This window comes from Notamacropus eugenii, chromosome 1 (assembly GCF_028372415.1).
Source record: "Notamacropus eugenii isolate mMacEug1 chromosome 1, mMacEug1.pri_v2, whole genome shotgun sequence".
NCBI classification, from domain to species: domain Eukaryota; kingdom Metazoa; phylum Chordata; class Mammalia; order Diprotodontia; family Macropodidae; genus Notamacropus; species Notamacropus eugenii.
The window spans coordinates 205,065,866-205,082,500 of NC_092872.1; the positions used below are offsets into that span (position 1 = coordinate 205,065,866).

At 36.1% G+C, this 16,635-nt stretch overlaps 1 protein-coding gene and 1 long non-coding RNA gene across 2 annotated transcripts in view; one reads left to right on the forward strand and one right to left on the reverse strand.

Annotated features, from left to right (window-relative positions):
• The first annotated feature begins 3,648 nt into the window (after positions 1–3,648).
• LOC140514459 (uncharacterized) lies at positions 3,649–14,400 on the forward strand. The gene is made up of 3 exons (XR_011970637.1): positions 3,649–3,980; positions 10,858–10,988; positions 13,950–14,400. It is a non-coding gene; the product is annotated as an uncharacterized lncRNA (long non-coding RNA).
• CPXM2 (carboxypeptidase X, M14 family member 2) overlaps positions 11,502–16,635 on the reverse strand; it is a 246,015-nt gene continuing 240,881 nt past the window's right edge. Inside the window, exon 14 of the mRNA XM_072624882.1 lies at positions 11,502–15,481. Coding sequence (XP_072480983.1) covers positions 15,228–15,481 — 254 coding nt within the window. The 3' untranslated portion in view covers positions 11,502–15,227. The remainder of the gene's footprint in view (positions 15,482–16,635) is intronic.

Consider the following 16,635-nt stretch of genomic DNA (forward strand, 5'->3'; position numbering starts at 1 on the left):
GTATAGCACCTATATCTATTAAATTTACATAGAACTTTATTGCTTTATCATTTCTATTTTACAGATGAGCATTGACATACTGCAAATGAGGAAAATGTGATAAATGGCTTGCCTGTGGTTTTTTTCCAGTTATTTTTTACTCATAAAAAACATATTTCCATAATAGTCATACTGTAAAAGAAAACACCCAAAAAGAACAAGAAAAATAATGAAAGTTTAAAAAAAGGGATGCTTCAGTCTGTGTATAAAGTTCATCAGTTCTCTCTGGAGATGGACAGTATTTTTCATCATAGATCCTTTAGATGTTGAGTCTTGGATCATTGTATTGAATGGACCAGTTGTCTTTCACAGTTGATGATCCTTATAATAGTTCTGTTACTGTGTATAATGTTCTTCTAGTTCTGCTTACTTTACTTTGCATCATATAATTCTTTGAAGTCTTTCTAAAACCATCCTGTTCATCATTTCTTACAGCACAATAATCTTTTGTAATTGAGCTTAGTAATTTAATCTGAAATCTGGTACTGCTAGCCTACCTTTCTTCACATTTTTCATAGACTTCCTTGATATTTGACCTATTGTTTTCTCAGGGTAATTGTGTTATTATTTTGTCTACTTTTGTAAAATAGTTATTTGGTTGTTTTATTATGGCACTGAATAAATAAATTAACTTTGGTAGAATTGTCATTTTTAGTAGATTGGCTCACTCAACCCATGAACAAAGAATATTTTTCTAATATTTAGATCTATCATTATTTGTGTGAAAAGTGTTTTGTGATTATGTTCATATATTTCTTGGGTTTGTCTTTAATTTTATATTGTCCACAGTTATTTCAAATGAAATTTATTTTACTGTCTCTTCTCTCTAGGCTTTATCAGTAGTATACAAATGAGAGTAAATCTCAAACAATGCTCATCTCCCTCTTCTCATTCCCTCTACTGTAATAAAATATTGTGCCTCTTCGTGTGATGTAATTTACCTTTTTCTGCCTCCTCCATTTCACATCTGCCATTACAGTCCCTTCACACCTTAAATCTCATTTTTATCTCCACATCATTTAATTTATACCCACTCCCTTTATCTATGTATATCCCTTTGATATATCATAATAAATATGAGATTCTCAAGATTAATAAGTATCATCTTCCCTTATAGGGATGTAAACAGTTTGCTCATATTGAATAACAAGGTTTTTTTCCCCCTATTTATCTTTTTAATTTATCTTTTTTTGTGCCTCTCTTGAGACTTGTGTTTGAAGATCAAATTTTCTGTTGAGCTCTGGTCTTTTCATCAGCAAGGTCTGGAAATATCTTATTTCATTGAATGTCCATCTCCTTGCCTGAAATATTATGCTCAGTTTTGCTGGGTAATTGATCCTTGTTTGTAGTCCTAGCTCCTTTGCCTTATGGAATATCATATTCCAATCCCTCTGATCTTTTAATGCAGAAGCTGCAAGGTCCTGTGTGATCCTGACTGTAGCTCCTCGGTATTTGAATTGTTTCTTTCTGGCTGCCTGCAGTATTTTCTCCTTCACTTGATAGTTCTGGAATTTGGCAACAGTATTCCTTGGTGTTTTCAGTTTGGGATCCCTTTTGGGAGGTGAATGGCAGATTCTTTCAATGACTATTTTGCCCTCTGGATCTGCGATTTCTGGGCAATTTTCCTTGATGATTTCTTGGAAGATATTTTCCAAGCTCTTTTTTTCATCATGGCTTTCTGGTAGTCCAATAATTCTTAAGATTTTCTCTCCTGGATCTATTTTCCAGGTTAGTAGTTTTTACAATTAGATATTTTATATTTTCCTTTATCTTTTCATTCTTGAGATTCTGTTTGCCTGATTTTTGATGTCTCATAGAGTCATTGGCTTCTACTTGCCCAATACTAATTTTTAACAAATTGTTTTCTTCAGTTTACTTTTGTATCTCTTTCTCCATCTATCCAATTGTTCCTTTTAAGTAGTTATTTTCTCCAGTTAGTTTTTGTGCTTCCTTTTCCGTTTGTCCAATTTTCTCAGTTAGGTTTTGTCCTTCCTTTTCCATTTGTCCAATTTTCCCAGTTAGGTTTTTGTCCTTCCTTTTCCATTTGTCCAATTTTCCTTTTAAATTCTTCCATGATTTATTTTTTCATATTTTTAAAATCATTGGTCAGTTTTTCTTCTACTTCCTTAATCTGGCTTTTAAAATCCTTCTTGAGCTCTTCTAAGAATGCTCTTTGGGCTTGAGACCAATTCATATTCCCTTCTGAAGTTTCGGATGGGAGTACAGTCTCAATGCTGCTTCTTTGATATTCATCTTTTGGTCCTTGTCCCCATAGAAAGATTTTATGGTATTATCTTTTCTGGTTTGCTTCTTAGTCATGATGATCACCCTTTTCCTGGCTTTTAAAGTGGATCTCTGCTTCTGGGGCACAGTGGACTCTGTCCCATGGTTCTTGTGCTTAGAACTTGAGGCTTTGTGTATTGTGACCTCTGGTTCTTTCAGCTAGAAGTTAGAATGCTATAACTTACCTGGTGCTGAGCTGGCTGGTATGTCACAGCAGAGGCCAGGTGAAGTCTTTCTGAGTTTCCACACAGTTACTCTGGAGCTAGCTGCATTAAGTGTGGGCAAGGGGTGGTTTGGCCACAGGAAGTCTCCTCTCCTGAGCACAGGCAGGCTCAGTAGTTGGTGAGCCCCATTTGCACTAGTATCTTCCCAATTTTCCTGGCTGTACTGAGGCATGCCTAGCATCCTGGTGTTGATGACTACGGGCTCTACCCCTCTGGGGCTCAGGATCTCCTCCAGGTTTGCTGAGGTGGGGCTGTCTGGGAAAGCTCCAGTCCTGCACTGATTCCCTTCAGCCACAGCAAGAGGGACCCTCCCCTTTGCAATTTTCCTAGTCTCACAAGCTAAGAGACTATTTACCCCTTCAGCTGATTCCAGTGTTCCAGGATTTTTCCTGAAGAAATATTTTCTGGGTTTTTCAAAGTCAGTAAGGGGAAGGGTAGAGCATTTACAGACCACTCCACCACCTTGGCTCCCCAAAGTTCAAGTAGGTGACTTACAGACATTTAATCTGCAGGCTGATAGTCTTACTTGGCTTTGCTATGGTGGGGTCTGCACCGGTACAGCCTGTGCACTCCTCCAGCACTGTGCAACAGATCCTTCCTGTCGACCTTCCAGTCTGTCCTGGGTTGGAAATCTGCCACACTCAGTCTCCTGTTGAATTCTGTCAATTTAAAATTTGTTCAGTTTCTCTTTTTAGAGGTATCTGAAGGAGTTTGTCTTAGAGCTTAGGTGAGTAGTTGCTCTCACTCTGCCATCTTGACTGTACCTCCCATCTTATTGGCAATATATAGAAATGTTGGTGATGTATGCATTTTTAGATGCATTTAATATTTCTGCTTTTCCGTATTTGGTTATGATGTTTAAATGATCATTTACAAAGTTAATGTTTGTGAAGGTGCCATGTATAGCTGAGAAAAAATGGATACTCCTTTCTATTCCCACTCCATTTTCTACAGCAGTCTATCATATCTATTTTCTAAGATTTTATTTATCTTTTTAGCTTCTTTCTATTTATCTTATGGTTGGATTTATCTAGCTCTGAGATGGGTAGATTGAGGTCTCCAATTAATATAGTTTTACTGTCTATTTCCTCCTTCAATTCCTTTAACTTTTCTCTTAAGAATTTGGATGTTATGTCATTTGGTACATATATGTTTAGTATTAATATTACTTCATTGCCTATGATTCCTTTTAGCAAGATGTAGTTTTCCTGTTTATTCCTTTTAATTAGGTCCATTGTTGCTTTGTCTTTGTCTGATATCATGATTGCGACTCCTGTCTTTTTTTTATTTCAGTTGCACTATAATAGATTCCCCTCCATTGCCTTATTTTAACTGTGTATCTTTCTATTTCAAGAGTATTTCTTGTAAGGGGACAATCTCCAGTTGTCCTGATGTGTATCTTGCCACTGGACCCAGATGGCTTCAGAGAAGAAGGTGAGACTGGTGACTTTGCACAACTCTCCCTCACTTAATTCAACAACAACAATCTCTTGTAAACAGCATATTGTTGGATTCTGATTCTTAATCCAGTCTGGTATCTATTTGTGTTTTATGGGTGAGTTTTTTCCATTTACATTCACAATTATGATCATTAACTGCATTTTCCTCCATCCTGTTTTCTTCTGTTTATTCTTCTCTCTCTTTTGATAAAGTTTATTTTGCTATTGACCATTGCCTTTTTTTATTCAACTTCCATTTTGTTACCCCTCCCTTGCTCTTATCCCTATTCCATTCTATTCCCCTGTTGCATAAGATAGATTTCTATTACCAATTATATACATGTGCTTATATGTATATGTACATATGCATGTATATATGTGTGAATATAAATATACATGGATAGATACACACATACACAAACATTATATATTATGTATTTATATAATATATGTTTATATGCACACACACATTTATATGTAATTTGCATGTACCTGTGTATGTTTGTGTATGTGTGTGTATGTCTGTGTGTCTGTGTGTATTTCTCTTTGAACCAATTTAGATGTGAGTGAGGTTCAGGCATTGCCCACCCCACACAACCCAACATTTTTCCTTCCACTGTAAAAGCTCATTGTAGGGCCAGAGCCAATATGGCAAAGTAAAGGCAGAGTATCTTAGATCCAGAGGGTAAAATACCAATTGAAATAATCTATCAATTGCCTCCTGAAAAAGATCTCAAAATGAAAACTCACAGGAAAATTGCAACCAAATTTCAGAGTTCCCATGTCAAGGAGAAAATATTGCAAACAGTCAGAAAGAAATAATTTAAATATTATGGAGTCATAGGATAACACACAAGTTAGCAGCTCCTATATTAGATGGCTTGGAATATTGCATTCTAGAGTATAAAGGAGCTAGTATCACAACCAAGAATCACTTACCCAGCAAAACTGAGTATAATCCTTTGGAAGAAAATGGTTATTTAATAAATTCAAGCATTTCTGATAAAAAGATCAAAGCAAACTACCAAAAAATTATTTTATAGAACTAGAAAAGTTAACTACAAAATTCATCTGGAAGAACAAAAGGTCAAGAATATCCAAGGAATTAGTGAAAAAAATTCAAAGAAAGGTAGCCTAGAAATACCAGATCTCAAACTATATTATAAAGCAGTAGTCATCAAAACTTTCTGGTATTGGCTAAGAAAGAGAATGGCAGATCAGTGGAATAGTACACAAGATAGAGTGTTCAATAACCACAGTAACCTAGTGTTTGATAAACCCAAAGACCCAGTTTTTGGGATAAGAACTTACTATTTGAAAAAACTGTTTGGAAACTAAGAAAACAATAGGACACAAACTAGGTGGAGACAATATCTCACACTGTCTATCAAGATATGGCCAAAATGCGTACATGAATTTGACACAAAGGGTGACACCATAAGTAAACTAGAAGACCAAGGAATAGTCTGCCTGTCAGATCTATGGGGAGGGAAAGATTCATGACCAAACAAGAGACAGTGTGCATTGCCAAATGTAAAACTGATAATTTTGATTATATTAAATAAAAAAAGCTTTTGTACAAACAAGACCAATACAACCAAAATTAGAAGGATAGCAGAAGATGGGAAATGATCTTTACAGTGTCTCTGATAGAGACAGAATTTCTCAAATATATAGCAACTGAATCAAATTTATATGAATAAAATCATGCTGCAATTGGTAAGCGGACAAAGATATGAACAGGCAGTTTTCAGATGAAGAGATAAAGGCAGGCATATGAATAAGTGCTCTAAATCACTTTTGATTAGAGAAATACAAATTAAAACAACTCTGAGATACCACCTCACACCTATTTGATTGGCTAATATGATAAAAAAAAGGAAAATGATACACATTGGAGAGGATTGGGAATATTGGGACACTGTGGGTGGTGTTGTGAATTGATCCAACCATTTTTGAGAACAATTTGGAACTATGCTCAAATGAAAACCAAACTGTGCATACTCTTCAATCCAGCAATAGCATTTCTAGGTCTGTATCCCACATAAATCATTAAAAAAGGAAAAGGGCATACATGTGCAAACATATTTATGGAGGCCCTTATCATGATGGCAAAATATTGGAAACTGAGGGGATGCCTGTCATTTGGGGAATGGTTGAAGAAGCTGTGGTATATGAATGTAATGGAATACTATTGTGCAATAAGGAATGATGAACAGGCAGATTTCAGAAAAACCTGGAAACACTCGTACAAATTGATTCAAAATGAAATGAGCAGAACCACGAAAACATTGTACATAGTATCAGCTACATTGTGTGATCATCAGGTATAAATGACTTGGATCTTCTCAGCAACACAATGATCCAAGACAAATACAAAGGACTCACAAAGGAAAATGCTACCCATATCCAGATAAAGAACTGATTAACTCTGAAAGCAGATCAAAGCATATTTTTCCACTTACTTCATTCTTTCTTGTGTTTTTTTTTCCTTTTTGATGTTCCTTCTTCCACAACTATGACTAATATGGAAATATTTTTACATGATAGCACATGAACAAACTATATCAAACTGCTTACCGTTTTCAAAGAGGGAAGGGGAGGGAAGGAAAGGAGAGAGAAAAATTTGGAATTCAAAAACTTATAAAAATGAATGCTAAAAATTTTCTTGACATGTAACTGGGGAAAAAATAAATGCTATTAAACTGAAAAAACCCAGTAGAATAGAAAATCTGACTTTTAAATATAAGGCTCAAGAGGAGCGTAAAAAAGATAAACAGGAAAGATAAATTATAAGTGATTCAATGAGGTTAAACTTTTTATATTCCTACATGGGAAAAATTATACTCATCATTCTTAAGAACTTAATCATTCTTAGGGCAGTTAGGAGGATACATAGAGAGGATGGGTGTGAGACAGCTATGATGGGATGACTTCCAAAAAAAAATTAAGGAGTGAGAAAGAGGGATGTACTGCAAAAAGAGAGAAGAAAGGGGTAAATTGTCTCACAGAAAATAGATGCAAAAGAACTTCTACAGCAGGCACAATGTGGAGGGGTAGGCAATGTTTGAACCTTCCTCTTATCAGACTTAGCTCAAAGAGGGAATAGCATGCCCACTCAGTCAGAAATAGAAGTCTATCTTACCCTACAAGGAAATGGGAGGGGAGGAAGATAAAAGGTGAAGGGGTGATACACGGGAGGTGTTATTTTCTTCAATATTTCTGTGCCTCTTTCCTCTTATTTCTTTACCTAATTTTTCTTCTACCTCTATGAAAGTCTTTTCTTCTTAGCTCTTCCAGGAATTCTTGTTGAGCTTATGTCTAATTAACTTTTTTCTTTTTTTTCCTTTTTGCTTGTAGCTTTTTTGACTTCAGTCTTCTGAGTTTATGTTTTTTCTTCCCTGTCATCATAAAAGCTTTCAATAGGTTCTTTTTTTGTTATTTGTTCATTTCCCACCCTATTTCTTGATTTTGAACTTTAGGTTAAAGTTGGGTTCTGTTCCCTGTACAGAGTGGGGGCAGGGAGGGACACTGTCTCAAGCTTCAGACTTTTTTCCACTGTCGTTTTTGGAGTTAGTTCTCAGGGTTTGGAAATTTTTGGTGATTGCAAGTTGTGTGATTTGATGAGAGGTGTTGTCACTGTTCTCCTAGTGTGCGCTGTGGCACAGGGAAGGAAGGATCCCTGGTTCTTTGGATTTGCAACTGAAACTGCTCCTCAGTGTCCCTGTTCCCTTGGGATGGGGCACGATTCTATTTTTGAGGGTTCCTGATCCTTGTGACCAGAAGTGGTACTACTCCTTGGGACCCTGTTCACTTGTAATTAATACATCCAAATATGAACCCCAAATGGCAGCCATTAAGGAGCCTTTTAGGGCTGAGAAAGTAAAAGTTCCAAGTTCAAAAAACCAAGAAAACTCTCTTTCTCTTAGTTCAGTTTTCATTTGGTTGGTGCTGAAGCAGCCTTGATGGATGTATAATTTAACATTGATGTGCATATAAACTCTCTCTCTCTCTCTCTCTCTCTCTCTCTCTCTCTCTCTCTCTCTCTCTTTCTCTCTTTCTCTCTCTCACACACACACACATACACACAGAACTTGTCCAATGATGGCATTATGTGTAATCTGATGTCAATATCATTTGGTTTCAAATGAGACAATATTGCTATTATCTGTGGTTCTATTTGCCAAATATCATTTGCTTCCAAATTGCTCAATGATAAACAAATGCACAAGTAAAATCCCAAAGATTAGAATGATTAAAACTTACTAATACCCTAGAGAAAACATAACACTTATCAAGTATGTTACAGATGAAAATAACATCTTCAGCAGAACACTTGTACCTTTAAACTGGCTTCTTCTTCTTCTTCTTTTATTTTACAAATTGATGTAACTTTTCCTGAACAGAAACCCATTTTTTTAAGCATAAAAACTATCTTGGTAATGAGGGACTACTGCTTGTCATTAATTAATGAGATGAATTCTTTCCTTCAGTTTGCTACTTTAATATGCATGAGGGAGTCTCCTCTTGACCCACCTCTTTTCCCTTCTGAATACACAGTGGTGCAGAACCTACTTACAAGATGACCAGATTCATTTTCTAATATTGTACTGCAGGGCATAGTATTACATTGAGCCAAAAAGGGAATCATTTTGCAGTATCCTTACCAACTCCCTCCTCATCCCAACACTATGCCACTGGGACTTGAGCATGACTACGCAGGTGGTTAAGAGATGAGGAAAAGATCATATACTTACCAGAAACAAATGACAGTATTAGTTCACCAATGAAAGAAATCATTTTAACACTTACGTGAAATACTCTAAATCAGTTGCTCCCCACAGCCAGCAATTTGTAGGAAATTATTTTCAGTACCTAATGATACATGTATTTTGACTGAGATCTTATCTAAAGAATTCATTCTCTTGCTGCTCAGGCTCATTCATCAAATGCAGTACTTTGGTGGACACGTACAAAGTACAAAAAAAACAAAACAAATATATGCTTGTAAAACAGAAGAATGACCCAATAAAACAACTCCTACCACACCTCAGCCACTGGAGAATATTGATGAATTAAAAAAAAAAATCTTTCATTCTTCAATGGTTTGCAATTTTATTGCAGTGGGTATTCTTTCTGCCAAATGCAGATTACAAAGTCTCCATTATAGATTATAATTTTCTACAGTCAACTGTCTGGTAACCAACTCTCTCAATATGAGCCTCTGTTAAATTAGTTAAATGTGTTCTCAGATAGAGTACAGATTCTGCTGCTATACCTTACTCAAAATCTTTCCAGCATGGTAGAACCTACCAAAGCTTGTAACTTTCTGGGACAGGATGTATGGCTATCTGGGAGGTATTTGAAAATGCACTGGTTATGAAGTCAGAGGAAATGGATTCATATTCTACCTATGACACTTCCTTCCTATATCATCTTGGAAACAAGCCATTTATCCTCTTGGGCCTCATTTTCCTCAATTATAAAATTTTTTGGAGGGGACAGTTGAATTAGATGGCTCTCAAGTCCCTTCCAGTTACATATCATTGATCCTCTTATTCCCACACTGCTATGAGGCTTAAATCATAAAAACAACCCAAATTTTACAAAGTGATTGAAGATTTAGTAGCATCCTTCTCTCAGTTCTCCCTTTACACTTATAAATCATTTTCTCCAAAACTATAGCCTTATGAAGCAACTAGGACAAATATTATTTTCTTTGGTATAGAATAATATTGATGTAATTAAATATATTAAATCATATGTATTAGATTATTATGAGGAAATTGAGGCTTAAAAATATTAAATGACTCATCCATGGTCAAAAAGATAGTAGTCAACAGTGGAACTGTCAATGAAAGCAAATCTGACTTTAAGGGCTGCTATATGAACAGAAGAATCTGGTTTTGTCTCCTACTGCACATATTCTGTATTTTAGATCAACAGATAAATTGATGAATTGATGAATACCTCTAAACTGATTTTGAAGGAGATTTCTGTGGTCAAAATTAAATATATATTTTCTACAACTTTAAAAAAATTAACATGCATGCATACCAGTTGAAAAATGAATCAAAGTGGCTCAAACAATAATATCAGCTACCTGGATTCACAATAATATTTGATCCTTTGGGTTTTATGCACTTAAAATAAATTCACTCAATATTTCATAAGAGACAACTGTGGAGGAATGGAAAGAACACTTCTGACCTAAAGTCAGAGGGCCTGGGATAGAGTCCCAGGTCTGATACATAGTAGTTATGGAGTTGCTATATATGGAAATTGCTACATCTTTGTATATAAGCCACTTAACTTTTCTGACCTTCATTTTCCTGATCTGTAAAATGGAGAGATGATGATGATGATGATAAAACCTCATACAGGGATGAGAAATTGCTACTTTATAGAATTTGCAAACTCCAGCTCTAACTGTAATTGTTAATTATTATTAACAGAACTAAAAACAAAACAGTACTTAGTGATAGGTAGAAAAAAGTGACAAGACAATGAAGAATGATAAAAATACAAATATAGATATTTTCACTAACACAAAAGCCAAAAGAGAACCAATAAATTAAAATGCAAGTTTATAATTGCCAAAGGCAAAAGAAAAGAAATGTTATAGAATATTAACACTTGAAGAGACCTTAGAGATCATCTAGAATAGGAGTTCTTAACCTTGTTTGTGTCATGGACCCTTTGGGCAACAGTCTAGTGGTGTCTATGGACCCCTGCTCAGGATAATGTTTTTAAATGCATGAAATACATAGGATTACAAATGATTTATATTTTGTTTTATATATATCATATATTTATATGTTTTATATATTTTATTTATAATATGTTTTATAATCATTTATATTTTTAAACAGTTAAAAAATAAATTCATCAACCCTATCTGATCCAAGTCAATAAGTGTTTCTTAAATATATACTTACTGAAGATAGAGACAAAATGAAAAAAAAAGCTTCTGTCCTCAAGGTGCTTAAATTCTACTTCTTATGTGAGTATGGACAAGTTGCTTAACTTTTCTAGGCTTTAGTTTCCTGATGTGTGAAAGGAGGCTAGAGGATTAGACAACTTCTGAGCCCACTCCTTCTCCCATGAGATCCTAAGCATAGACATGAAGCATAAGCTATTTTAAGGTAACAGAAACTCTCAGGGCCAGGGTTCTGTGAGATCTGGTATTTGACATAGTGTGAATAGGATTTCTGTGAGAAAGTGTCATTCTATCTCTCCCTCTAAAATGTTGCATATGAAAGAGTGCATAAAAATTGTATTAAATATGACAATTTTTGCTATTAAAATAGGCCCAATTTCCTCTATTTTGTTCCAAAATTTCCCCAACTTCCCTTTATCCTCAGGGTAGATCATATCAGAAAATCATCATTTATGGGTTTTGTTGCTTTATTTCAAGCCCAAGGGATCTGAGACCAAATTACTGTGCAGAAAGGTGCCCCAGAAATACCCTGGGAATGAACAACTCCCTTACGACATTAAAAACAACAGGGGCTGATCAGCTGCTTTATTGCTTTATTGTCTATTTCCATAAAGTCTTTGTGTAACATTTTGTTCCTTTGTGTAACATTTCTGACAGCTAAGTTTATGAAATGAATACCTTATGACTCTCTGAAAATAGTTAAAAAAAAATAAAGACAGATCTCAAAGTTTGCTGCAGAGCTCTCAGAGCTTTTTGTTGGTTTTAGTTGTTATTTGTTTTAATTATTTCTGGAAATGAGTCTAGGTAGGCTACTATAGGAGAAGGGAAGGCTATCATATGAGGCAGGGAAGAATGATTAAGACAAAGCCCTTAAACGTCCATGGAGATCTTGGGAAATGGGAGCATTGGGGTTCCTGAATCACCACCACATGGTTCAGCCATAAGGATCAACCTCAGAGAACAGAGCTTACTCAATTATTATTAATTTGAAAAATCTAGTTCTGTTGGGCTATGATCACATTGAAACAGATATGGCTCCTTGGACACCTGAAAATCCTCAATCAGCCTGGTTGACCAATCAATTATCTGCTTTGTAAATGATTTATTATGGTAACTTCGTTCATTCAAAAGAAAAGGAAACAAACAAACAAAACAACTTTAGTCTTCTAGCTATAATGCAAGGCCCCAATACTCTACCCTTAAACTTAAAATATATTCTGTATCATAATTCTATGTTGTGATGGATGCAAAGCTGACCTGGAAGCCAGGAAGACCTCAGTTTGAGTCCTGCTTCTAGCATAATTGTCTGTGTGATATCGGGCAAAATCACTTAAATCTCAGTGCTTTATGTAACTCTGCAGACAGATTGTAGACTTGCATCAGTTAAAATCCATTTTCTCATGCAGGAACTCCTTATACCAAATGAGCCTACAGGTCTAATCCTTACCCTCATCCTCATCTCTTATTCTCTAAACCCAGATGTAATTTAAATAAAATAATCCTCATATTAACTGATTTTACAAAGACACCTAAGTAAACTGCTTTAATGATGGTTGCTGGTCAAATAGCCATATCCCATTTCCTCCACAGACTATGCAAAGTAAATGAATTGTGCATTCCCCTGATTAGAGGCTTAATCACACATACACAAAGGAAAAGGCAATTCTCCAAAGGAGCAATGGCTAGGCTAATTTGCCATACTATACTGCAAGTCTCTTTTCAAACATCTTTCTGTATAAAAAGATGGTCTCACTAAGAAGAGAAATTCTATGAAGTCCTGATATTTGCTAAGAAGAATAAATATGAGGGGATGGAGTTGACTTTGTGATGGAAGTTGAATTACTGGTCTTACTGGAAAAATGCCGAGAAAGATGGTAGTGAGAAAAAATCAGTTAACCATTTGGAAGCTTATTGCTAGTCAGGCAAACAATAGACTTTAAGATGAAGAATTCTTGGGTGGAGAGAAAGTCAGTAAATGGGTTCCAGTGACTGCCCTTCTCTCTATTATATGAAATTACATTTTTAAAAAATTTGTGAGGAATCTGAAAGAAAGCAAAACAAAACAATGTCCTTTTAGAAATTTTATGGAAAGGATGTGGAATTCTAGGGTGATCATGTATGTCTTTCGTTTTGAACAATGAAAAAAGGACTGGCTATATGAATACGCCACATTATCCATCTCCAGGACTTTGCTCATATGCTTTCTAATGGATTGAATTCTTCTCTTTTCCTTCCATTGTTTCCACGTCTGTCTGTTGAAATTCTACCTCGTTTCAGGCCAAACTGAAATTCGACCGCCCATGAGGAATTTCACTTGATTGCCCCAACTAGAAACAATCTTTTCCTGTTTCCATCTAGGACAGCACTTGCTTATGTACTTATTATGGATCATTTCATATTACAGTTATTTGCACATGCAAAATACATCCTTCAACGCCACAATATAATGTGACTTATTGAGTGCAAGATCTACATTTTACTTTTTATTTTTTAGCAATGCTTAAGCTGGTGGATAAGCAGGTAAGACAAATAGGTCAAGATCTAGGTGATCTTACCAGACAACCTAAGGGCTAGTTGCCTATTTCTGAGTTTGATGAGTTTCTAGTTAAAGAACCCCAATGACAACAGTGATGTGACTACTATTCCTCTCTTACTGATGAGGGTCTGGACTACAGTTGGGGGGAGTTCTCAGCTAAACTCCTTGGAATGGCAGAACATGGTTGTAATTTTTAAGGGCCATCTTAGCCCATAAAGCATCATCATTCCACACCTGGAAAGAAACACAAACTTATGTCAGGAAATACCTTCAGGATGTGACCTCAAGCACAGTCTCTCATGAGGAAGTAAGGAGAAGTGGACTGTGCATGTGCATTTTTGAGGGGGGAAAGTTTTTCTCCTATAAGGTTGATCTCCCTAACAAAGACTTATGATAAGAGAACATACAGTGACTTAGCATTTATTTATGATACTTTTAAAGGGGATAAGCATAGAGAACTCATAATTTCCTTTTTTCTTTCTTTCCAGATCAATAGACAGTCAGCACTATAAAAGCAAGAAGGAAGAAATGATGTCCTCACATAGTTAGCCAACTTCTTCAAACTGATCCACAGAAGACTTTTCCAGGCAATTTTTCATGAATGTCAATGGTATATGCCTGATTTAGTGGGTGAGGCCTTTCATACACTAAACCTGACTCTCTGGGCTTCTGTTAGGTCAGTTTTGTTACTTGTATTTCTGTAAAGAAAAATGAGTATTGCTAAGAGCGATGGGTCTTTATGTCACCCATTTTCAGGTCTTATAAAAATGTTGGCCTAGTAGGCCAACAAATAGAAGCTGATTGAAAGCAATGCTTCCCTGTAGGAAAGACACTGACCCTGCATTGAAAGGTGGGTTTAGTAATAACCCAGGGTACTGATCTAATGGCTTGTGAATAGTATTTATCTGTAGAAAATAAATATAACAAGCTCCTCGGAAAGTACTGCTGGACAATTAATTTCTAGCACAGTTCTTATTTTGACACCCTTTTTTCCTTTTATGTAAGAGTATTCTTGTTGAGAAAAAGAAAACAGCGTTTATTAGAAGAGTCCCCTCATAGGTCAGGGTGAATTTCCTATTGTTTATAGAATGTAGGTTTATTTGATGTGCTTGGAATGTTAAAGAATTAATAAGATTCTATCCTGAGGATGCCCACTGCCATTTTAAATAGCAATAGTAATAATAGCCAAGCCATGGGCTAGTGGGAAACAGAGGAAAGGGAGCTTTATTTGGAGTCACAGGATCTGAATTCAAATTCTAGATCTGCTATTTGCTATCAATGTGACCCTGGGCAAGATGTTTAATCCCCCTGGTCTCAGTTTCCTCATTGGTAAAATGAGGAGGTTGGATTAGATTACCTTGAAGGTCGCTTCTGGACTTAAATCTATAATCCTATCCTTTTAATTGTGCACATTTCAAAGCTGACCCTGATGTCATATAAACAAAGAATGTTTCTTTCCCCTTCCCATTCCCATTTAGGAAGGGGATTTTAAAATTAATTTCCCTGTTTTTTATAGGCCCAAGTCAAGGCGTCCACTTTTATCAGTTCTTGCTACATTTTGCCTAAACAAATTGTACAAAAGATCACAAAATGGGAAATATTCTGAGCCTTGAGTTCTGTCTTCTGGGACTTTCCTTGCAATACACACATACTAATTTCCACGTCTTGAATTGAAAATAATAATAACAAAGAGCATGTTGGCTATGTAGCTACTAATACAATTGCTTTTGATTTAAACAGGACTTATAAACCCATCTGTCAGGAATTTATCTTCTTTGACGCCTTTGCCTGGCTCTCAGCTTCAAACGCCTGACTGGTAGGCTGATGGGCTGCTTTCCAAATTTCTCCATTATCTCTTTAATTCTTGCAAGGTTGGTCTTGCTGATGGTAAAATCACAGCGAGTGGCTCCCATGTCATAACCCACGGCACAGTTCTTGGTTGAAGAGGTAAAGCCTTCTGCCCTGGCAGTGACTACGTATTCTCCAGGATTTAGGAGACGCCAATAATCCCCATCGTTGGCTGTTGAAAAGGAGAAAAATGCAAGAAAATGAAATGAGAGCACTTCTCTCCTACCTCAAGTGTTGACACACTCATTTTAAGACGAGTCATCTAGCCAAAGACGTGCTTCCAGACAGCAAAGGCAGAATTCCTGGTATTTGGCTAGTGTAGCTTTTCAATAAATTTGAGGAGCTCACATTTTTCATATTTGGAAGCTCCATTAATGGTCCTAACTGGAAAAGGGATTTTAGACTTTTAATTTTAGATTTTTAAAAATACCTATAGGCCCAAGTCACACCTATGGAAAAGTCACCACAGACATATCTCCCTTTTCATGGCATGACTGAACCATTCATTATGGAAATGGAACTTCCAAATGCTAGACAGGGAAAACAAAATGCCATCCTGAAAAGTCATTATTGCTTCGCTTCCCTGATTTTTCACAGCACAACTGCAAGAGAAAAATGTGATTTTTTAAAAAAATACTTCATTTTTGAAATAGAATGAAAAGGAATAGTACAGGTTGAGGCCAAACAGGCCTTGGAGAGAAGCTGGAATATACTTCCATTTTCCATGTACCAGGGGCCAAGGTAAACTTGACTAAGGCTTATTGAACTTCACGTATATTATAGCTGCCCTCTTAGCTGATAGGGGGATCTGAAGAGAGATCTTTTTAGGCAGAAGATAGTCATAAGAATGAAGAACTTGGGATCAATAAATACAGGTTTCAGAACTCTGGCCTAAAATGCCTCTTGCCATTATATATCCCTATGGTTGTAGGATTGAGCTAGAGCATTGATCACTTACTATGCTCTGCAGTGTCCTACGCATTGCGAAGGAAACAGAAGCAGCTAAGATATGTTTTCTGTCTCCAAAGAGACCACAATTCAGCTAGGAAAGACCAGCACAGGAAGCAAGACAGTTTTAAGTGCTAAACAGGGTGGGACAGAATTTAAATATTATACTTGTCAGGTAATAGTGGAATTGTTACTTAAATAGGGTCTTAAATGATGCAGATGCAGAGTGAAGGGGTTGGGCATTCTAGATGAAGGGAAATAACAAGATGATGGTCTAGGGCTACAGAATTAGAGGCATGGCATCTTTTTTGAGTAGTGAGGAGACTGTCTATTTAGAATGGGAGTTTTGTGAGTAATGAGTAATAAGGTGGATAATTA